Below are 24,329 nucleotides of genomic sequence, written 5' to 3'. Positions count from 1 at the left end.
AAAATTTGGACACATAACTTTTCCCTTATAATACTTTCAAAGAATCACTTTGTACTTATACAAGGAGAATGCATATCTATTAATAGATCTAGTTGGAGACTAAATAAATGACCCAAATATTAACTCTAATACATGAAAAATTAAGTAAATAGCATATGTTTCAACAAAATAATAAAAAAATTTCCAAGTTATTAGGGTAAGAGGTTTATATTACTGCATGAATTTATAAAATATGTAATATAAAAGGGCTATGCTTTGTGCAATTCAAGCTTGGTAAAGAGTACATAAGCAAATAAAAAAGTTAACTCACAGTATACTTGTAAAAATCTTATTATGAACTATTTAATGAAAAGAAATCTATACATTTTATATATTTCCGCAATATCAATACTAGTATATTCGCTTAGAGATGCTGATGCTTTCTCTGAAGCAACCAAAACTGGTAGGTGGATCACTCTTAGTGAGCAACACAACTGTCTGACTTTTCAAATAAAAACTGTAAATGTATTTTTCCATGGGGCATACTCATGTGCTCCCTCTCTCAAATTATTAGAAAACTGTCCTAAAAATCTGTATCAAATCAAAATCTGCATACAGTATACATTTCATATACACAGTATAAATGATGTACCTATGTGTATATATGACACACATTCACATATATGTACATATAGACAGATGTTCATATATACACATGATCAAACAGCAGAACCCCAGATGTTTTGGGCAATCTGGGATGTACTAATGAAACTTTGCAAATAAATAACTCAAAATAATTTGATTAAAAAAAAACATATTGGTTTCAACTTGTTTTGTAGTAAACAATTCAATAATTAAAAGCTGTAACCCATTATACTAATAGAACACCCAATAAAAAAGGAGGAAAAGGCTTGCATACTGTCAACAGTTCTTTTTTTCTGAAAGATCATGTAAATTATTTGGCGATCAGCACAGTCTCACAAGAATACTTCCTTTTAAACTGCCGCCTTCCCTCCCTAGAAAATCTCTAGTTCTCTTCCAAAGGAAAGATTAAAATTTTTTTTTAGAATAAATGTTGTCATACCAATAAAGATTAAAATAACTAGAACTATTGAGCATGGAAAATATTTGAGGAGAATGCTACACATAGTTCTTGTATAATGCGTACAAACACACACACACACCATCCCAAATGTCAAAAAAGATATATAACAGGTGAACTTGCAAGTTCGTGGAAAAAGAAGAAAAGAATGAAAAAATGTATGTATTTTCAAATGTATTTTGAAGCCAGGAAAAAGAATCATAAACCTTTTAAGGAGCTGAACTTGAGCACATGGAATATCAAAAACAGGTCATCTTCCCTTTTGAACTATTTCTTAGTCTGCACATTTGACATCTTAGACAAGTTTTCAGCTGCCTTTAGACTTCTTTGAAACTAGGCTCTTGTTTAATACAAGATAGGATGTCAGTTGATCAATATCCATTTGACTTAAATTCATAAGTCCACAACCTCCCTTAAGTGGTAGAACAAACAGGTACAAAGCCTGAAAATTTATTGTTTCTTTTTAAACTCCGAATGATATTTGCAGATGCCAAAAGGCATTTTGAAATCACTCACCTCTACTTCAGTAAAAATGAAACAGGGGGATGGGGAGGAGGGAGAATCTCATGAGGCCTTGCATGTCAAGTTTTTGCCCAGAGCTAATTTTCAGAGCTGTGTTATAAAACCCTGAAAATGGAGGTTTATAATGGAAATGCTGACAGACCCTTAACTATAGCAGCATGAATGGATATAATTAAAGAAAAGCTTTTGGCTACACCTAACTCCACAAATGAAAGACTGCCATTTTTATATTAACCTCAAATAACAGCCAAGTGAGAACCAGAAATGTGATTCCAGAAAGGTAATGTGAAATGTTAAAGATGACTGCTAAAACTATTTGACATTCGGAGTTTTAAACATGGAGGCATTTAGTTAACATAACCAAGTCAGTATTTTCATAATGCTACTTAATCAGCAATAAAGAATGCTCTGGTGAGCCATCAGCTCCAGTTAGCTGAAAGTGGCATATGAAGTTATTATTTCTTAACAGCCTAGAGGGAGCCGCTTCTCTCTATAATCAGTGATCTTAGTTCCTTCCTACCTATAATTTCACTGTCATACAGTTATAAAACTATTACCCAGTTCAACACACACACACACACACAAGCACATATCCTGCACACACATTTATGCAAGGACTGGTACCTTACTCCCACCTGAATTACAAAACAGAAGAGATTGCTAAGGTAAAGTATTTCATTCTTTCCTTTGTCAGGGATGCAGTCAGGAATAAATATCATCAATCTATGTAACCCACCTTCTCCATCTAAATCAAAATTCGAAGAATTTAGCTTTGTTCTTAACTTAAAAGAAAAGCTGTGCTTTAATTTTTAACAACTATTCAAATTATTTTTGAACTTCCTAATAATATTAATAGTAAAAATACTGTAGCATACCTAAAAAAGTCCTCTGGAAAGAACTTCAATGAATTCAAATTTGGAGTTAAGAGATCAGGAACACATCTCCATATGACCAAATACCTAGAGGACTTTTCTTGTGTTTCCCCTCCCTCCCTTCTTTTTTTCTTCTTAAGGTAAACAATCCTGAATGATCTCTGGGGCCCTTTCCCTGCAAATATCCCAAACTAAAACAAGTCTGTCTGGACAATATTTGCTTGGAAGTACTGAAGACTGATGGAATAAAATAAACCATGCAAGTCACAGTCCCTCTTATTATGTACTACAATCAGTCTCATTGAAGGACTGTTGCAAATTACTATGCAAGCTTCAGAAACTTAAAAGATGGCAGTGCCTGTACCATGACAGCATTAACAATGACCTGCACATTACTACACCATTCTCATTCACACAATGACCTCATACTTCTGTTAAAACTGCTTGATAATTTTGGTGACAGAAAGTTACACATGATTTCACATTCTCTTATAGCAATTGCTTTTGATCCTAGTTGAATAGTATAAAGCAAAACCAAAAATAAACATTTCTACAAAGAATTAAATATTACCAGCATAAACATTTGTGTCCTTTTTTTTTTACTGGTTAGTCCTGTAGACCACACACTCCTTGCCCCGTGTTCAAGATGACACCAAATTAACACACTCAAACCAGATCCAGTTTTAAAGAAATTCCTAATATAAATGTAAAGTTACTCTCATTTTATATAATTGACAGTCTTCATTATGCCCTCTTGATTCCTACCTCTGTACTTCTGAATAGTGTGACCCTCATGGTTTCAACAAAAATGCATTATAGTGAACAGCTTACAAGGTACTTGCAAGCAATATTTTCCCAACACTCCTGAAACCGCTTTGGTTTTAATGCTAAAAACTCCTATTCTTTTGCCCAGGCTGTAGCAACATCGCCAGGCTGGTTTAGACCAGTTTTTAGACCCCTTTTCCTTCTTGCTTTGTATATTCAGACGAATATAAATAAACAAACCAAAAATGGTACCAGAAATGTGGAAATCTCTAACTGTGCTCAAGAAGCACAGGAAAATACTGCTTACCACTTATTTAAAATCTGAACAAACAAAATGAATTTGGCACTTGGAAAAGTATAGCATCTGCTAATAAACTCTACTAGACTAGGAATAAACAAATTATTTCATGGAGAAGATCCAGAATCAGTAAAAGCTTCCTCTAATGAAGTTGGCTCTTCATTTACTTATCTATTTATCTATCCGTCCATCTAAATATTTGATTCAGCTTACATTTAGGGATATAGGGATGATTATCTGCTTAAGAACTAGAGTACATGAATATAAAAACTACATAAAACCTAATGCGTGAAAACCTGTGGACTGATCTCTATGAACACACAGCCCAATGTAAATTAAGAAGATCACTAATGAAATTGGTAATGAAATATCCAAAATTCAGAAATTTCATTAAGTTTAGTATCTTTGAAAAAGATGCTACTTTTGTAATGTGCAACTAAGAAAAGGGAAGCAGTCTCTTCATTAACTTCAGACATGATTTTAAATAAAATTGTATTTCTATACCTAACTGCACTGAGTGTAGTATCTAACTTCTTAAGAACATGAACTTCAAAGGTGAAACTGCTATGTGAAAAGAGCCTTCAAGGCAATAAACAGCATGATCACTGTTCTCACCATTACTGTTTGGGTCTGAGTGCATCTGCATATTTGTATAATTCACGTAGATCTGGGAACAGCTAAGTTTTATATAGATGACTGGTGAACATCATCTACACAAAACTTGCTGTAGAACAATCCTATCTCACTCTTAGAATACACTGCTTTAGCTGGGAGTATTTCATGTGTTTGGGGCTTCCTTGGTGGCTCAGTCGGTAAAGAATCTACCTGCAATGCAAGAGACCTTGGTTCGATCCCTGGGTCAGGAAGATCCCTCAGAGGAGGGCATGGCAACCCACTCCTGCATTCTTTCCTGGACAATCCCCATGGACAGAGGAGCCTGGTGGGCTATATAGTCCACAGGGTCACAAACAGTAGGACATGACTGAGCCGTTAAGCACAGCTCATTTCATGTGTTTGAGGCTACAACTCGGCAGCAAACTAAAGAAAATAACTTTTTTTTTTAATGGTACAATGTGGCCAAAATCTCCTTAAGTACACAAAACTGCATATGTTTCAATGAAAGTCACCTCAGATTTGAGTTCATGGTCTTGCTTAGAATGTCTGAAATATCCCTCTGGATAATAATGTTTTTAGGAGAGGTAGAGAGGCAAGACGGGGCCAAGAGGCATGGCTCCTGGATTGCACCAGAGTTGAGTTTTATAGGCTTGCATGTGAGCCTTCTTTCAAAGAAGCGCTGTTTGAAAGGACAGTTTGCGTGCAGTAAAACTTCCTTTAACTGCTCTCTTTACAACTGAATTTCATGAGTATGTCAAAAGGAAAACTTTAACACAGAATCAACACAGGTAATGATATAAAACAAATTAATACATTAGCACATTACTGGAAAGCATACCTGATTCTGGCCAGAACAGCTTGTAGAAAGTTCAATACTGTCCTAAGTTCAGATTCTTGACAAGCTCGTAGAAGCATACTAAAGCCATCATTAAGCAGTTTTTCATGAGAAGGATGCAAGCAACGGCTTGTCTCAAACACCTCCTGAACACTGTCCATATATATGGAAAGAAGGGTCCAAAGGGTCTGTCTTTGTCCCATTTCATCATTCTTAGATACCAAGAATTCCTTTGCTTTCTCCCGGAAAGCATTTGAAAATTTCTCAGCCAAAACACCAATGTCCAGATTTTTCTGGGTATACATCAAGAGGAAGGCCATCTGACCCTTCCAAATGAGAGGAGATGTTTTAAAAGTAGGCTTGAGGAAATCTAGGAGGCGTAAAACATGACTTGCTACATCTTCTACCTCTGCCACAGCTGCTAACAGTAGAAAAAGGCTGAAAAAGTTCTGCAGACCAACTTCAGTTAGTTCTTCCATTCTTTTTTGATGGAATTTAGAATATATCCTGTAAAATTAAAACAAATGAATTATGAACAGTTTCATTCACAAAAATCCATCTTTTAAACTAACATTTAACTCAATACTCACGACAGCCTCATCACTTTAAATTTTTAGCTATTTCTACATAATGGGGCTATTGTATCACTTTTGTTGCTTAGAAAACAAAACTCATAGAATAAGCCTCACCTCTCAACCTTCAAATTTCTCAAGGATGCAGCAAGCATCTATAAGTGAATCAAAGGATTCAGTGGCTGTCCCCAAAGGACAGTAGAAATACTATTTTCTATATAATACTTGGCTTTTCCTTTTATTTTAATCCCCCCATAACCTTTCTTTTTCAGTGTTTACTGACAAATAAGAAAGAATATGTAATTCTTTTAAGTACAACTTGATGTACTTTATAGAACTCTTAACAGGGCAATTTTACATAACAGTGTTCCTTAAATTCTTTCTCCCTCTACCCTTCACAAAGACCTGGCTCTTACTATACTTATACGTTAAGACAATGCAAAGTACTGGGAAAATTATTTTTACCCACTCACAAAGAAAAATTATTAGTGCTCAAATATCCAAGACTAGCCATTTAAAAATCTGTTGTCAATATTACTTAATATAATTTAAGAGCTGATATATTTTAATTAATTAAGGGATCAGAACTGAACACCATTCATTTTTAATCTTACTTAGGGATTGTTAAGTTTCTCTGCAATTTTTATAATGGCTTATTCAAAACAGAAATGATTAATGCTTATGAGAGGTTAAATGTTTATTTATAAATAATGAAGCTGATAAGCTCCTGAAGATAAAGATCTAATTATCTTCATATCCTCCCCATCATACCCATGATAGGCTTGGTATACAGTCTTGTTATGAATTCCAATTTCTTTAAGCAATAAAGTTCAGAGTATTATGCTTTCCATAAAAATATTTAAGATTCCAAACAAAATTGGCAAACAGAACAAAAGAAAAGTAACTACTGTTTGAGCTACCTAATTACTGGAGGCTTAACAAAGATACCATTAAAAAATAAAGTATATTCTAAATAAAAAATCCAAACTGTATCACCATAATGTTGCAAGAATTATTCATTGTGTGAATCAAATAGGAATTTCATTTAGAGATTATTGAGAAGCATCTACCAGAAATATTAAGTATTCTGTTGCAAGAGCTTCCATTGCTTAAGCTAAGCAAGCGCTGGAGAACAGTCAACTGCAGAGGGCTAGAAAAGGGGCTCATAGGCAAAAGTAGAACAAGGAAAGACAGTAAGAATCACACCCATTTAACAAGCAAAACTCTCAAAAAAGGACAACACTAGACAAATGTGACCAAACGTTTATTTTACCACATCAGAAATGAAAATGGCATACTCCTCAAATGAGAACATCAGAGGTTTTGGTTCTTTTATATTATGGTTAGTTTTCATTCAAGAAACCTGCGCTTGTGAGACTGGTGGACTCAAAGAACACAAAATTTTATAGACTTAATCTATCATCTGCCAATGCATAATCTGGACATAATTTTTATTTCTGTAAGTTTTAATAAAATATATACAAGGAGTTACATGAAACATTACAATTAACTTTGGCAAGAAAAACAACAGTTCTCTTTTATACCTGCACTTAATACATGGGATCTCATTCTTCAGGACTGATGAGATAAATAAGAAACTAAAATCTTCCCTAAGTTAGGGATATTAGGTTGGTTTTGTACTGTTAACAAATTGGCAAGATCAAAATGCTCCATATTTTGCTGTCCTTTAACAAATATATTTAAGATATAAACCATAAAGACATCCAAGCACAAATTAACTTAAAAAACACACGCAAAAAAACTTCTCCGAAGATGTAAGTGAACATTCATGACAAAGAAAGATACAGTACACACCTTCCCTTGACTTGTTTCCAAGGATGAGGACCATTGTTCTTCATTGCTTTCTTGACAACTTTTGCCAAAATGCAAAGGAAAATAGTGTAACTACTGCTGGATTTATACAGGTCATGATCTTGTTTATCACAGCAGCAGGTCTTCACCATTTCTAGCATAGACAAGGGTGACTTAATGATATATGTAAGGCCTTTTAAAGGAAGCCAAGAAATACTGAAAGAACTATTCTAAAAGGAAAAAAAGAAAACAAGTATTAAATCTCTGAATAAATAACAGAAAGCTGTAAATCCCAACTAGCTCATTAAAATTCTGACTCTTCTTAATCATAAAAACTACACAGCCATTACCACATATTCCCCCTAAAATAAAAATTCCACTTAAGCACAGAATACAAAGGGCTGTTTCAAATTCCTGGATTATCCCCAAAATGTCTTTTTAACAGTTAGTCTGTTCAAATTAGGATAGTGTCAAGATTCATACCTTGCATTTGGTTGACACACCTCTTGAATCTTTTATCCTATAAAAATTTCCAATGGTTTCATCATACCATTTAACAGGTAATTTATTGTGCAATTTCCTAAATTCTGATTTTAGGGGCTTATATCTTCGGCTTATATCTTCCTACATTTCAAGATCTTTCTTACATCTTCCTGGAGTCACTTAATGTATTCTTTCATCTGCTATCTTTTCTGTAAATTGGTAGCTCTATCTAGTGGACTGATCAGATTCAGGTCAAGTTTTTTGGTGAGAATCTTTCAATGGCAGTCTCGAGTACTTCCTATTTCAGTTAGCAAAGAGGCACGTAATTTCTGACTTTCATTCTTTTTGTGATGTTTAAGACTGATCATGCTGATCGATCCATCTGAGTGATCCCCACCATTTGAACAGCCAGGGATGATCATCATCCAGATGGCTTATTTCAACAGATGTGCAAGATAGTGATTTTCTAATTCTATCATTCTTTCTAAACTAGCTTGAAATTTGGTATTCTGAAATATAGTTTGCTGTTGCTGCTGCTAAGTCGCTTCAGTCGTGTCTGACTCTGTGCAACCCCATAGACGGTAGCCCACCAGGCTCCCCCGTCTCTGGGATTCTCCAGGCAAGAACACTGGAGTGGGTTGCCATTTCCTTCTCCAATGCATGAAAGTGAAAAGTGAAAGTGAAGTCACTCAGTCATGTCTGACTCTTAGCGACCCCATGGACTGCAGCCCACCAGGCTCCTCGGTGCATGGGATTTTCCAGGCAAGAGTACTGGAGTGGGGTGCCATTGCCTTCTCCGGAAATATAGTTTATATTTTCCTTTATTTAGTTTCCAGAATAACAACTTTTCTAAAAATACCACAAACTCGAGGATTTAAACACATAATCCACAGCTGTCTTTATTCTTTATCATGCCCAAATTTACCCAGCACTGGGGAATGGGAGCTCCTTACAGCAGGCTCCTGTGTTCTTTTGACACAACTCCAGCTTACTTGGATACCCTCCCTGTTTTCAGGTATAACAAGGCATTACAGACCCATCCTGTATACATTCTGCCTGAGAATCAGAATTGGTCATTTCTCCAGCCAGACTGACCGTATGTTTCAGAGAAAGGTATTTTTCTCATTTTTAATAAGTTCAATTATATATAGACCCAAACTTGTAATTTACTTGTATGTCCTCCATATCTTTTTCTGTCTTGATTGAAGGTTTCACTATATACTTACTCAGAAAACCAAACATTCCAAATCTTCTCTTCTCTCCATACACAAGTAACAATCCATTTTTTAAATGTACTTTTAAAATTTTCTCTTCCAAATTTACCCTTTTTAAATTCACTGTCCCTATTTTAGTTCTCATTTGCTGCATTATTTACTTATACTACCATACTGGACTACTATCTCATCTGTACCCACTTCCTTTATACTACTTTCAGGAAAAAACTTTCTCAAACACATACATAATGTGTCACATTTTTGCTTTCCAATGTCTCTTGGATAAATCATAACTCAACTGCATGTTATCTTTAACCCTTCAAAATCCAGCCCTGGACTAACTTTTCTACTTTCTTCATCTCCCGTATTTCTCCACAGTCACCTCAGACCCATCATTTAGAACTATTTAACATAGTAGGCATAAATCATGTTTTTTCATGTCTCTATACACTTGTCCAAAACACTATTCCTTTTGCTTGGATGCTCATTTTCTTCTGTACTTGGAAAATTCTACTTATTCCCCAGGCCAATTTAAAAAATTATGAGTTCATCAAGTCTTCTACAAGTCAGATACTCCTTCCTCTAGCATTCCAGAGTATTGTAACTCTTTTCTTTTTTTTCTACAATATGTATGCTTCTGCCTAGTAGCCTAGAAGCTACTCAAATGCCAAGACTAGTTCTATAAGATAGCATTAACTGTTCAATGTGTTGCAAGCAATCAGTAGTTGTTAGAAAACATTTATAAATGAAGATTTTAAAAAATACCTTTCTGGCACAATTCTGGTTCCTTTGCTTAATCTCACCCTTAAGAGAAAAGGGACGTCAGATGCTCCGTCCCCTATGTCCATGCTCTTTAGACAATGTGAAACATAAAGATATTTTTTAGCTACTCTAATCTACTTTGAAAAATTAATTTTAAGAAATCTCTGTAATTATATATAATTAAACCCTAAAAACATTCCTCAAATACCATGTTCTAATTCTTCAAATTCCTGGAACAAATTCATACTCTATTTACTCACCAGGTTCTTACTATAATATTCCCACAGAATGGTGACAATTGCAATGTTTGGCTCCCAGAAATCACAAAGGGTCAAACAACAGTGAAGATACATTCGTAACTGCTCTTCTAGTATACCATCCTAAAAAATAAACTGAAATTGTGAGGAACTAAATAATGACCAATACACATTATTATAACTTGACACTGTTGAATAACCTGCTCCTGAAAAGAATATAAATACATATTACCAAGTCATACCCATTTTCATCTTCAGACCAGAAGGTCTGAATCAGCATAAGGTATGTAACTTTGCTTTGGAGAAGGTTAATATGATAATTGAAATTACATAACTCAGTTTGACTTTTAACTCAATTATTTAACAACTGCAATAGGTATTTAATAACTGAATAGTGTCGAACCCAGAGACTGAAAAGAAACCCTAACCAGAAAGTAGCATAAGTTATCTAAAAATACAGAAGACTCAATCATACCTAAGTAATTCTTTATAGAAATATAGGAGTTATTCTAAAAACCAGAGCCGTTGGCAGAGTACATATGTTTTAACCTTTTAGAACGTTTTAATAGGTAAGAGTAAAAAAGTGACACTTTAAACTTACATATCAAATAACATGCATGTTTGTTAAAAGCTGACATAACACTGAATTCCAGTCAGTTATTCAAAGCTTACTATGTATCAGACAGTATTCTAAGGTACTAGGGAGAAGGAAGGCGATGGCACCCCACTCCAGTACTCTTGCCTGGAACATCCCATGGACGGAGGAGCCTGGTGGGCTGCCGTCTATGGGGTCACACAGAGTCGGACACGACTGAAGAGACTTAGCAGCAGTAGCAGCAGGCATAATGAAGTTACACTTTGGGGAAAATGGAAAAAGAGGATACAAACAAGGATACAAACTGTTTACATAATGTAAACAGTTATAACCACTGCAAAAAGCAAAAGAAAAGCAGAGTAATGTGGTAGAGTAACTGACAGAGGATGTGGGTCATTTTTTTTATCAGGCACTACGAACTGAAAGGCCTTTTTGAGGGCTAGCAGTAGTAGTGTTAGTTGCTCAGTCATGTCTGATTCTCTGCAACCCCATGGCTTGTAGCCTGCCAGGCTCCTCTGTCCATGGGATTCTCCAGGCAAGAATACTGAAGTGGGCTGCCATCTTACTCTTCCAGGGGATCCTCCCCACCCACGGATGGAACTCTGGTCTCTTGCATTGCAGGCAGATTCTTTACCATCTGAGCTTTTATGGGCTGGAATTTGGGTTAAATGATTGGATGGAAAAGAGCCAACCACATACAGAAATGAAAGTAAAGCACTGATGGCAGAGAAAATACATGGAAACTTCCTGAATTAGCAGTAAGCTTGGTTTTATAGGATTAAGTCAGAGATAGTCAGGAACCATATCTCATTTAAGGCTTTACACGTCACAATCAGAAGTATGGACTGTATTTTAATTATGTTGGGAAACCTTTAGAGGACTGTAAACACAGGGGTGACATGAAATGAATGCTTCAAAAATGCTACACTGGATCAAGCAAGATGACAATAGCAGATAAGAACAGAGTAAGATCAGTTAGAAGAGCTGAAAGAGAACTTCCAGTGTAACAGAAAAGCAGACAAAGGTTAAGTACAAAGCAGACATGCTGGAAATGTGACGGTGCCTGGGAAACATTATGCTTTAGGTAAATAATTGTTGAATGGATTCAGTATTGTCTCTTTTCAACAAAGGTGCGTGGTTATTTCATCACGGAAGATTAAAATGTCTCCTTTTTTCTACTTCCTTCTCCCACCAACTTAAAATTCTAGGAGATAACTGTGAAACTGTAAGATTAAGACAGGAAGACAATTTTAGAGTTATGTTGATGGAATTTGTTTATGACTTATATTAAGGTATGAAGGAAAGATAGCAATTCAGGGGAATTCTTAAGTTTTGGCTTAAGAAAATGAATTGATGGAACCACTCAATTCTTATGGTGGCAAAGAGCAGGGAAGGAACAGGTGAGAGTGCACAGGGCAACCGAGTACAAATATTACACAGACAATTTATGGGTCTATAGCTCAAGGAAAAAGGCAGAGCTACTGATACAAATTTGGATATTACCTTCATATTGATGGTTTTTAGAGCTAAAGGCCTAGATAAGATCAATCTAGGAAAGACTGTGGACAGAAAACAGAAAAGAACCCAGAACTGACAGCCTATTGCTATTCCAAAATTTAGGTATCAAGAAAAAGGAGGCCTATAAGCAAAACCCAATGAAGTAGGTAGGAAACCAGGCATCATGGGCCCTGAGAGAAGTATTTCAGAAAGAGAAGGGGATCACCACTTTCTGTACAAAGTTACACAGCTTCATGGACACTTCACACACAGTTCTCACCTTCCTATCTACCTTCAAGTCTATGAGTTCCCTAAGGGCTGCGATAGTGCTCCCCAGGCCTAGCACAGTGCCTGCTTTACCAAAGAGACTCCGTAAATGTTTTATCAACAAAACAGATCTGAGTTCTAGTGTTTCTTCTCATCAAGTGGCTCTATGGTTTAGGGAAAGATATTTAGTTCCTCTGATAAATAAACTCATTGAACCCTCGTTGGTCACTAACGTTCTTTGATTTTATTATGAAAATATTAAACTAGATGTAGGTTTATTCTCATGGCACACTACTGATGTGAATTAAAACATACTAATTTAATTACACTGCAAGATTAAAAAGTGAATTACATGAAAAAAGTGGGTTCGTTTTGAAGAGTTTTGTGTTGCTTTGTTTGGTGTCTGAAAATCATTTACATGTAAAATTCACAAAAAGGTATTTAAACCATAAAAATGTACAAAGTTTGGGAAAAACAAAAGGTTAAATACCAACTATGTGTCTGATATCATATGATGTTTTACGTATGTTATTCATGTATGTCTCATACCATCTGTTTTACTACACTCATTTTACCAAAAAAAAAAAAAAAAAACGGGCTGAGGTTCAGAAATTATAAATGGCTTACCCAAGTGCATATGGGAAGGAGTTAGGACTCATGACTCCAAAACTTGTTAGATATACTATACCACCTTCCAAAAACATGAGGGAAAAAAAATAAACATCTGATTGACACCAGATTTGATCAAGATTGCTCTTAGTGACCAGAACAAGATTTGAATCAAAGTTTGTGAGACCAAAGCCCATGCTCTTTCCACTGCAACCAATCAAGAAGAAATTAAATACAGTATCCTGGGGGATTTTTCCTCCCTTTTTTTTTTTTTTTGGTTAAGGAAAGGAGATAAATTTCCCATCCTTTTCTTGATAGTGGCTACAGATTAAAATGAAAAGAAATGTCTTATAAAATACCATTTTCTCCACAGTTCTGGCAGGGTAAGTCAGTTGAGTGTGACTTGAAAAGCAAGTTCATTTTTGTAATTAATCACTGTATTTGTTGTAAAGCACATGCTCATGTTTTGTATATTCATCCATCATTTTGTTTAGAACCATGTTCCCTTAGTGCTTCTTAAAAATTTCCATTAAAAATTGTGTGGGTGGGCACACATCAGCTGAATTAAATGATTTGCCCATCTTCAAGTTCAGAAAGCCAAAGAGATAAGAATTTACAATAGTTAGAAGTAGAGGAGCCAACAGACATCTTAGTTCAAATTCATAATGGAAAAACAGCTGAAATATGGTGAGGAAGAATGTTTGAGAACACCTGAGTATATTAATTTCTTCCTACCTTACATTTTTCTCATCATAGACTTATTGGAGAGAGAGAAGATCACAAAAACAAATTTAAAAAAGTGGAAAATTGAGATAGTTGCTTTCCACAAGTATTACCAAAACAGATCTTACAAATCAAAGTACATTACTAATGAAAGACATAACAGCAAAGAAGTTTCAAAAAAGAAAGTTTTAAAACAACAACAAAAAGCAGAGTTTTATTAAGAATCTTACAAGGTCAAGTGTTTTGAGGGAGTTTGGAATGACTTCCTCCGTAGGACTTCCCTCATGGCTCAGATGGTAAAGCATCTGCCTACAATGTGGGAGACCTGGGTTCGATCCCTGGGTTGGGAAGATCCCCTGGAGAAGGAAATGGCAACCTACTCCAGTATTCTTGCCTGGAAAATCCCATAGGCAAAGGAGCCTGGTAGGCTACAGTCCATAGGGTAGCAAAGAGTTGGATACGACTGAGAGACTTCACTCTGGAATGACTAAAAACAAATTCCAGCTCCACCACTTCCTAGCTAGCTGAGTGAACCTGGACAAGGCTTACTCTGTGTCCCAGTTTTCCTAATGTCTAAAATGGGACTTCACAAGACTGTCATGAGTGGAAAATGTACATCTAGTGCTATGGACAGTGCTCACACAGTGACAGCTGTCGCTTTGAATTTTTTTTAGCTAAAACATTGAGTCTTGACAATCATATAATAAACGCAACACATTCACACTATTGTACCTTAAATGGATATATTTTAATTTTCTGAGTGTTGAAGCCAAACTCTACCTAAACCAAGAAAAGAATTTTGATTAACATTATCTAAATCCACTCTCTCTGATTTTTAATAAACCAGAAGGCACGTGGGGCTCTTTTCCATGTAGATTCAAACCTACCTATCTCAAATCCAGAGCCCACGCTACTCAATTTCTACATTTATCACAAGATCCTGTGGGCTCTCTGGGTGTCTCATCTCAGCTGAATGAGTACATATAAACTATTTCATATAAAAAGCAATCCTAGAATACTCCAGTGTCTGCTGCTGATCTCTCAGTCCTTTCAAAAAGGATATCTTCCTAGAACTTCTGTTTTCAAAGATCAAATGCAGGCATATTAAATTTGGGTATATTCCATGCACCAAATTGTTTTACTGAACTAAAAATAAAAACATTTTTTAGCTTATTTTATAGAAATGGCAATATAACAACTGGGGGTTCATTTTTTATGCATAACTAACTTGCCTATCAGGAACCATCTGGAGAATAAAACTTACGTTGAAGCTAAATAGTAACTATCAGTCTGATGGGATTTTATCAGGATTGGATAAAGAGAGTTAGCAGCTTCCCTGGTGACTCAGTGGTAAAGAATCTGCCTGCCAATGCAGGCGACATGGGTTCAATCCCTGGGTCAGGAAGATCCCCTGGAAGAGGAAAAGGCAACCCACTCCAGTATTCTTGCCTGGGAAATCCCATGGACAGAGATGCCTGACGGGCTACAGTCCATGGGGTCACAGAGGCCGACATGACTCAGTGACTAAACAAAGAGACTTCAATATCCCAGTCAAAATCCCTCTGTCCAAAAACACAGTAATTCTGATTAGTAATTAGAAGATTGACCCACATTATTCAGAACTAGTCATATTCTGAGTTGTTTTTAGCCTTAAGACTCTCAGGATTATTTGACAAATAAAAATATTTTTTAAATATTAGGCTTGCTTAGGATTTCTTCTTGCATCCCTTCATGCCCTTTGAAAGACAATTGTTGTGAACTCAGAAAATAATGAGGCTTTATTTAAAAAGTGGCATAAAACTAAAAACGTCCCTTTTCATATGAAAATAATGATGTTGTAAAGGTAGAACAAATGTTTACTGTTAACATTCACAAATATTACACAGGATTACCTCAGAAGAATGTTTTTAGAGCAAATACTTAACTATTTAGTTTAAGCAAAATTTAACAATATATGTTCTCTTTACTAACAAAGCTCAGTGTCTGTTTCTGGAAGATTCTCTATGGCTACAAAAAGATTTGGAACGTTATTTGCTTAATCAAAACTACAGTGGAATGTCCACCAATTTTATTTGAAGACTGCTGTATATGTAAAACATTTTTTTTTTTTTAAATATTGCAAACAGACTCTTTCTTTCACAGTTGGAGATGAAGTCAAAGTACACAAGCATGTTCAGATTTTAATTTACCTCAATGGGGAAAAACAGATAATCAAACTGATAGCTCTATCCAAACATATTATTTATTCTTTATGACCACCTACTGAACCCACAAAATTGGTTTCAAAAACTCCAGCAAGTAGTCCTATACTACTTATAAAACCTAATTTGATACAATCAAGGCAAGACAAAATTGAGATTACTAGAGAGAATGGACTGCTTTTTTCTAAATATTACAATGACCTCTTCTCTCACAGGAAAGATATTTCTTTGACTTTATGCTAGACCTAAATTCACAGAGAAAGTTTCTTAGATTAGCTGTACTATCCTTGCTTCTAGGATGATTGACTTGGCCCAGTTTTCTAAGGTCTTCCCTGGTTTTATCACCAAAAAGTCCCACATCTTGGGAAATCCCAAGCCAGGTAAATCTACATGTCAGTCTACCTCCTTAAAAGAATTGGGGATGTATCCTCACAACCACTTTAGCAGATACCATTAAAAGACTGATGATGTAAATAATGGCCAATTTTAGGGATTCCACACATTCTTGAAGTAAAAAAAATACATGTCTGAAACTTTGAGCTACTAAAATCAGTATGTTCTCAAAAAGAACAGAGGAGAAAGCCAATTAAAATGATACAAAAAAAGAAACAACAATTTTTACAATGGTTGAGATTACAGCTCTTTTGCTTCTGATGCAACTGCTGTATTCAGAGTTCTTTGGCATTCTAATCTAGAATTCTTAGTTCATAACTAGAAGTTTTATCTTGTAACTAAATGTACTTATATTTTTACCTAAAAAAAATAAGAGTAATGATAATAGGGAAAACAAAATTTTAAGCCATTAAAACAATTTTCAAAGATATGGGTAAAAAATAAATGTATGTGTGTATGTGTAGCAGTCTTATACTACTATATTTTTTATTCCTCTTCAGGTTTTTAACAATCCTCATTTCTTAAAAGAAAATGAGTCTATTACCCAAACTAAAAAAAATACTAAAATTTCCCTTTAAAATCTTACATAAACAACTTATGCCACAAAACTTTACAGAACTATAATACAATATGTTTAAAGATGTGATGAAGAGCACACTTAAAACTATTTTAAAAGGAGGTCAAATCTGACCTCTGGGCCATGAAGCACTGCATTAACAGTTGTGCAGAAAGAAAAATGATAAGCTATGAAATGAGGGCTCAGAAACTAGGACCTTATCAGTCAGAGTATGATTCAAGCCTGTAAGACAAATTGCTCAGCAAGGCAAGTCACCTTCCTGCTGTGACGAGGATATAACTGAATTTCCAATGCCACTGACTATCTCCCTCATCATGTCTCCTAGACTTGATATCATACAGTCAAGGAATGGCTGATTCTAAAGCTTCTGCTCCTTATTTTGAATACATTTTGTCAAAGTCACCAACTACGATAATTATCTTTGCCCTTTAACTGGCAACTCAGTGTTAAAATAAAAATCTTCAAAATAAAAACTATGATACAAAGACCCTGTATTAACAAAGAATGATGATTCTTATCTCAGGTTTCTAATAAGTAAACCAAGTTTGTTATTTAAATCATTTTAACGGTTTGCTTGGTTCTTAAAAATAAAATCTGTAACATAAAAATTTAGCAAGGCCCACAAACCATCTCACTTTAAATGTGTACCTGAACACTGATGGACTTTTTCAGCAGTTCTTCTACAAAATTCCAATTTGATTCCATTTGTCTCTAGAAAGGGAGAAAATACTGCATTAAAATTATTGCTCTATAAATACTCCAATTATCAGGAGTTGTTTTATTAAAGTGGTACTTCTATAAAATTATAAACGTTTTAACAAATAGTAAACTTTTGCTGTCAATTATTATCTAATAGGAAAAAAAAAAAAAACCTCTAAGTATATTTTAGAGTCTTTTACACCACCAAGTATCTTCCTTATTCTGTACTTTACTCAGTAGAGATTTTTACCTTTGTTTTATGCTAACGGCCTCAAAATGGTCTACTCTAGTAAACAAGTAACTAAAAAAATTATCGTAAAACAACTTTTACACACTTGGTACCTCATTTAGCCAGTGGTCACTTACCAGGCAACCTGAACTATCCAGAAGCCTCTACAATAAAGAAGAAAGATAAAAACGACTCAAAAAGCCAACATCACAAAGGCTAAGCAATAAGAACAACTCTACTTTTCCCAAGGAAAAACCTAGAGGAACTTTTCACAGGATGCCTGGTTCACTTGATTCCCAGGTGGGTCAGTGGTAAAGAATCTGCCTGCAGTGCAGAAAAACCAGATTTGATCTCCAGGTCAGGAAGACCCCCTGAAGGATGAAATGGCAACCCACACCAGTATTCTTGCCTGGAGAATCTCACGGACAGAGGAGCCTGGTAGGTTATAGCCCACGGGGTCGCAAAGAGCTGGACACGACTGAGCACGCATGCTAGTTCACTTGATATTCAGTTCCTAAAGATTTGGATATGTGGATACTGGTCAAAACCAGAAGCAAAGAAAGTACATTCACAAAGATGCAAATCACAGCTAGTTTCAAACAAGGGAAGAACAAAAGGTACAAAAGCAAGCCTGAGACCTCAGAAAGCTAAGCCACAGGCCTTAAAGAATAAAGGCAAAGAGTTTCCTCACACCCTCCTATCCCTATCATAGCATCCATGCTATTCATAAGGATGAACTCCAGTGACCAATAAAAAGTTAAAGCACATTCAGATTTTAAGTGGCTGGATAATGCTCATATAAGATGGATGCTAACTACAAGAAATTACTGAACAAGTATTTCCTTAATAAAGGTGCTTAGTGACTATGGTAGCCAGCTCTAAGACAGCCCCTAGTGATCTCTGCTTCTGGGAATTCATGCCCTTATTCAATCCCCTCCCACACTGTACCAGAGTTGGTCTATTAACCAGAGTTAATAGAAGAATACCAGCACTAATAGTACTGAAAGTATGTCACTCCCAAGATTAAAGGACATTGAAGATTCTGTCTTAATGACAATCTCTCTCACTGACTACTGGGAAAAGTTATGCTAAGAACAGTACCAAAGAGGCTTACATGATGGGTAATTAAGGCCTTCTGTCAAGGTTAGCGAGAAGAGAAGTAAACCCTCCAGCCCTAGAGACTGAGGTCCCAGGGGACAGCTTGATTACAAACTCAACGAGATTCTGAGCCAGAACAACCCACCTAGGCTTCTACTGGATGTCAGACCCTCAAGAACTGTGTGAGATGTTCATTCTTTTAAGGAGCAAAATGTTGTTCCACATCAGTAGATAACTAGTATTGTACAATGATGTAGTTTTTAGAAAGGAATTATTGGTTTTCTCAAATATATTTATGTAAATAAAGTACATGCAAAATATTTATCAGGAAAAAACATGTAGTACAGAATTTGCCCTGGACCAAAGAGAACTACATGGACATCATCAGATGGTCAATTCTGAAATCAGACTGATTATATATTCTTTGCAGGTGAAAACAGAGAAGCTCTATACAGTCAGCAAAAACAAGACCTGGAGCTAACTGTGGTTTAGATCATGAGCTCCTTATTGCAAAATCAAGACTTAAATTGAAGAAAGTAGGGAAAACCACCAGACCATTCAGGTATGACCTAAATCAAATCCCTTACGATTATACAGTGGAAGTGACAAATAGATTCAAGGCATTGCCAATAGAGTGCCTCAAGAACTATGGATGGAGGTTTGTAACACTGTACAGGAGGGGGTGACCAAAACCATCCCAAACAAAAAGAAATGCAAAGAGGCAAACTGGTTTTCGGAAGACGTTTCACAAATAGCTGAGACGAGAAGAGAAGTGAAAGGCAAAGGAGAAAAGGAAAGATACAGAGTTCCAAAGAATAGCAAGAAAAGATAAGAGCTCTAAGTGAACAATGCAAAGAAATAGAGCAAAACAACAGAATGGCAAAGTCAGGAGATCTCATCAAGAAAACTGGATACCAAAAGAACATTTCATGCAAAGATGGGTACAACAAAGGACAGAACAGCGAGGACCTAACAGAAGAGATTAAGAAGAGGTGGCAAGAATACATACAAGAACTGTACAAAAAAGTATTAACGACCCAGATAACCACGATGGTGTAGTCACTCACCTAGAGCCAGACATCCTGGAGTATGCAGTCAAGTGTGCCTTAGGAAGCATTACTACAAAGCTAGTGAGGGTGACTGAATTCCAGCTGAGCTATTTCAAATCCTAAAAGATGATGCTGTTAAAGTACTACAAGCAATATGCCAGCAAATTTGGAAAACTCAGCAATGGCCACAGGACTGGAAAAGGTCAGTTTTCATTCCAAACTCAAAGAAATCAGTGCCAAATATTCAAACTACTGTACGGTTGTGCTCATTTCACATACTAGCAAGTTAATGCTCAAAATTCCCCTGCATACCATCACACATTGATGCTAACAGTTTAGTTTCGTTTCAAAAAATTAAAACCATGGCACCCAGTCCCATCACTTCATGGCAAATAGATGGGGAAACAATGGAAAGTGACAGACTTGATTTTCTTAGGCAGTCACAAAATTAAAAGACGTTTGCTCCTTGGAAGAAATGCTATGACAAACCTAGCCAGTATATTAAAAAGCAGAGACATCACTTTGCAAACAAAGGTCTGTACAGTCAATGCTATGTTTTTTCCAGTAGTCATATATGGATGTGAGTGTTGGATCATAAAGAAGGCTGAGCGCCCAAGAACTGATGCTTTCAAATTGTGGTGCTGGAGAAGAATAACGGGGAGTCCCTTGGACAACAAGGAGATCAAACCAGTCAATCCTAAAGGAAATCAACCCTGAATACTCATTGGAAGGACTGATGCTGAAATTGAAGCTCCAATACTTTGGCCACCTGATGCAAAGAGCTGACTCACTGGAAAAGACCCAGGATGCTAGGAAAGATTGAGGACAGGAGAAAAAGGGGGCAACAGAGGATTTAATGGCTTGATGGCATAAATGACTCAATGGCCATGAGTTTAAGCAAGTTCTGGGAGTTGGTAATGGACAGGGAAGCCTGGTCTGCTGCAGTCCAGGGGGTCACAAAGAGTTGGACACAAGAGCGACTGAACTGAACTGAGTCTCCACGTCCAGCCAACTAGGTAACCTGAAGCAATGCTCATTTTAAGGATGTATTTCACACCTTTATCTAATCACTATTCCAAAAGTTTCAAAGACAAGAACAAGCTAGCCAGACTGATTGTACTGATGATCCCTGTAATGTCCCAAAGTAATTATTCTCTTTAAACTATATTTGCTTTTAAAATAGGTGATTAAAATTGTAAGAGGTAACACTCATTAGGAGCAAGGCAAGGATGCCTACTCTCATCACTTTTAACTGGAAGAAATCAACATTGTCAAAATGACTCTACTACCCATAGCAATCTACAGATTACCTATCAAATTACTCATGCGATCCCTATCAAATTACTCATGTCACTGTTTACAGAACAAGAACCAAAAAAATTTTATTTGTATGGAAACACAAAAGACCCCGAATAGCCAAAACAATCTTGAGAAAAAAGAATGGAATTAGAGAAATCATGTGCCCTGACTCCAGATTATATTAGAGACCTATATAAATAATTTTTTTAAAAATGTGGTACTGGCACAAAAACAGAAATATAGATCAATGGAATAGGATAAAGTCCAGAAATAAACCCCCACACTTCTGGTCATCTCATCTATGACAAAAGAATATACAATGGAGAAAACAGCCTGTTCAACAACCAGTGCTGGGGAAACTGGGCAGCTGCATATAAAAGAATGAACTGAGAACATTCTCTTAACACCATATACTAACATAAATTCAAAACGGAATAAAGACCTACATGGAAGACCAGATACCATAAAATACAGGAACACTCTGACATAAATCACAGCAATGTTTTTTTGGATCCATCTCCTATAGTAATGGAAACAAAAACAAAAATACACAAATGAGAGCTAGTTAAACTTAAAAGCTATTGTACAGCAAAGTAACAGAATGGGAGAAAATATTTGCAAATGATGTAACTAACAAGAGATTCATTTCCAAAATATACAAACAACTCACATAGCTCAATATCAAAAAACCAAACACTCAATCAAAAACTGGGCAGATGACCTATACAGACATTTCTCTAGAGAAGACAAACAGATGGCCAACCGTCACACGAAAAGATGCTCAATATTACGAATTATTAGAGAAATACAAATCAAAACTATAATCAGGTATCACCTCACATGAGTCAGAACAGCCTTTATCAAAAAGTCTACAAATAATTAATGGTGGAGAGGGTGTCGAGAAGAGAGAATCCTCCTATACTGTTGGTGGGAATGTAAATTGGTATGGTCGCTATGGAGAACAGTAAGGAGTCTTCAGTCTTTATAAAAGTAAAAATAACAGTTACCATATGATCCAGCAATCCCACTCCTGAGCATATACCAGAAAAGACAAAAACTAATTCAAAAAAATACACATACCCCAATGTTCATAGTAGCACTATTTATAATAGCCAAGACATGGAAGCAACCCAAATGTCCATCTACAGATGAATGGATAAAGAAGATGTTGTGTGTGTCTACATACACACAGAGCAGAATTACTCAGCCTTAAAAAAGAACGAAATAATGCCATTTCCAGCAACACAGATGGACCTAGAGATCATACTAAGTGAAATAAGTCAGAGAAAGACAAATATATCACTTACATGTGGAATCTAAAAAAAATGATACAAATGAACTTATTGACAAAAAAGAAATAGACTCACAGACATAGAATACAAGCTTATGGTTACCAAAGGAGAAAGGGGGAAGATACAAATTTGGAATACAGGATTAACAGATATACACTACTACATATAAAATAGATAACAAGGATCTACTATATAGCACAGGGAACTCTATATTCAGTATCTTGTAATAATGTATAATGGAATGGAATATGAAAAAGAATACATATAACTGAATCACTTTTCTGTATACCTCAAACACTAGAAATCAACTGTATTTCTAAAGAATAAAAGCAAAACACATGGCTGGGGTTGTAAGAAGATAACACATCTATGTTGGGAGACAAGCATTAAACAGAAATATATGAATATATAAAGCCTCGACAATGAAAAGTGAGATACCAAGTTTTTCTTATAAGCCAGTATTAAGCAATTGGCAAGTTTTTATTTAAATACACATACAGCTAATGTCTAGTTTACAAAAACTTAAAAAAAAAAATTAACCATATGTGAAATCGACCTAAAAAAGAAAGATTTCACGTTAACCTTCAGGGCAAAGCAGTTTACATTTAAAAACTGAAACATCTTTATGATTATCACAAGACTGGAGGTAGTTCTCCACTGCAGAATATATGACTAATCACTGTTGCTTTCTATCATCCTCTCACACCAGGTAATTCTTTAGTGAAATAAAGCATGATCAATGCATAACCATTCTCCATACAATAGCTGGCTATGCTAATACACCATAAGGAGAAAAGAAATTCAGATAATTTTCAAAACTCTTTAAGTAGCTCTCAGACACAAATTCAGAGAAGGCAATGGCACCCCACTCCAGTACTCTTGCCTGGAAAATCCCTGGACAGAGGAGCCTGGTGGGCTGCAGTCCACGGGGTCGCCAAAGAGTCGGACACGACTGAGCGACTTCCCTTTCACTTTTCACTTTCATGCATTGGAGAAGGAAATGGCAACCCACTCCAGTGTTCTTGCCTGGAGAATCCCAGGGACGGGGGAGCCTGGTGGGCCGCCGTCTATGGGGTTGCACAGAGTCGGACACGACTGAAGCGACTTAGCAGCAGCAGCAGACACAAATTAACATCCTATATAATCTCTGAAAGAATGAGTTAATATATCCTTATGATCATGATCAGAGATTAAAATAATTATATGATTTATAAACCAAATTGAGAAACTTTTGAGAATAAAGGGAGAAAAACTAACCAGATGGGGAATAAGGGAGAAATGGACACAAACTGGGATTGTCCCTGGCAAATTGATATACATGGTAACCTTCCCAGAGACCTATCCATAAGATAAAGTCCTCAGACAGTCCCTAATACTGAATTTATCTAAGTAATAAAAAATAGGTTGTTATTTTTTATTAGTAGCAACTATTTTAGTAGCTACTGTTTTTTAGTTGTACACAGTACAACTACTATGTACCTCAGTCTCTTTAACTGTAAAATGGATATAATACTAATCTCTCGCCTACTTCATAACACTTCATTGAGATAAAAACCAAATAGTCACTCTGAGATATTAAACACTTTGCAAATGCAAAATGCTGAAGGTATCAACCCTAAAGAAGACTATCATTAACTGGAGAGTTTGAGTGTTTCTTTTAAAGCCATTAAGAAATCAAGAAATGTCTGAAACTCTTTGAGGACTCATGAATAA

General features: G+C 35.9%; 1 protein-coding gene across 3 annotated transcripts in view; it reads right to left on the bottom strand.

Annotated features, from left to right (window-relative positions):
* The window catches only part of MMS22L (MMS22 like, DNA repair protein), a 127,330-nt gene that overhangs the window by 79,110 nt on the left and 23,891 nt on the right, over positions 1-24,329 (bottom strand). For all 3 annotated transcript variants that reach the window (XM_010808479.4, XM_005210855.5, NM_001206012.3), the window contains 4 exons: positions 17,599-17,661; positions 10,092-10,211; positions 7,376-7,602; positions 4,992-5,495 (listed from right to left, as the gene is read on the bottom strand). In XM_010808479.4, coding sequence (XP_010806781.1) covers positions 4,992-5,495; positions 7,376-7,602; positions 10,092-10,211; positions 17,599-17,661 — 914 coding nt within the window. The remainder of the gene's footprint in view (positions 1-4,991; positions 5,496-7,375; positions 7,603-10,091; positions 10,212-17,598; positions 17,662-24,329) is intronic.

The sequence above is a fragment of the Bos taurus genome, chromosome 9 (genome assembly GCF_002263795.3).
Source record: "Bos taurus isolate L1 Dominette 01449 registration number 42190680 breed Hereford chromosome 9, ARS-UCD2.0, whole genome shotgun sequence".
Taxonomy (NCBI): Eukaryota; Metazoa; Chordata; class Mammalia; order Artiodactyla; family Bovidae; genus Bos; species Bos taurus.
Note: the sequence above shows the minus strand (reverse complement) of the source record. Positions and strands in the feature narration are given on the sequence as shown.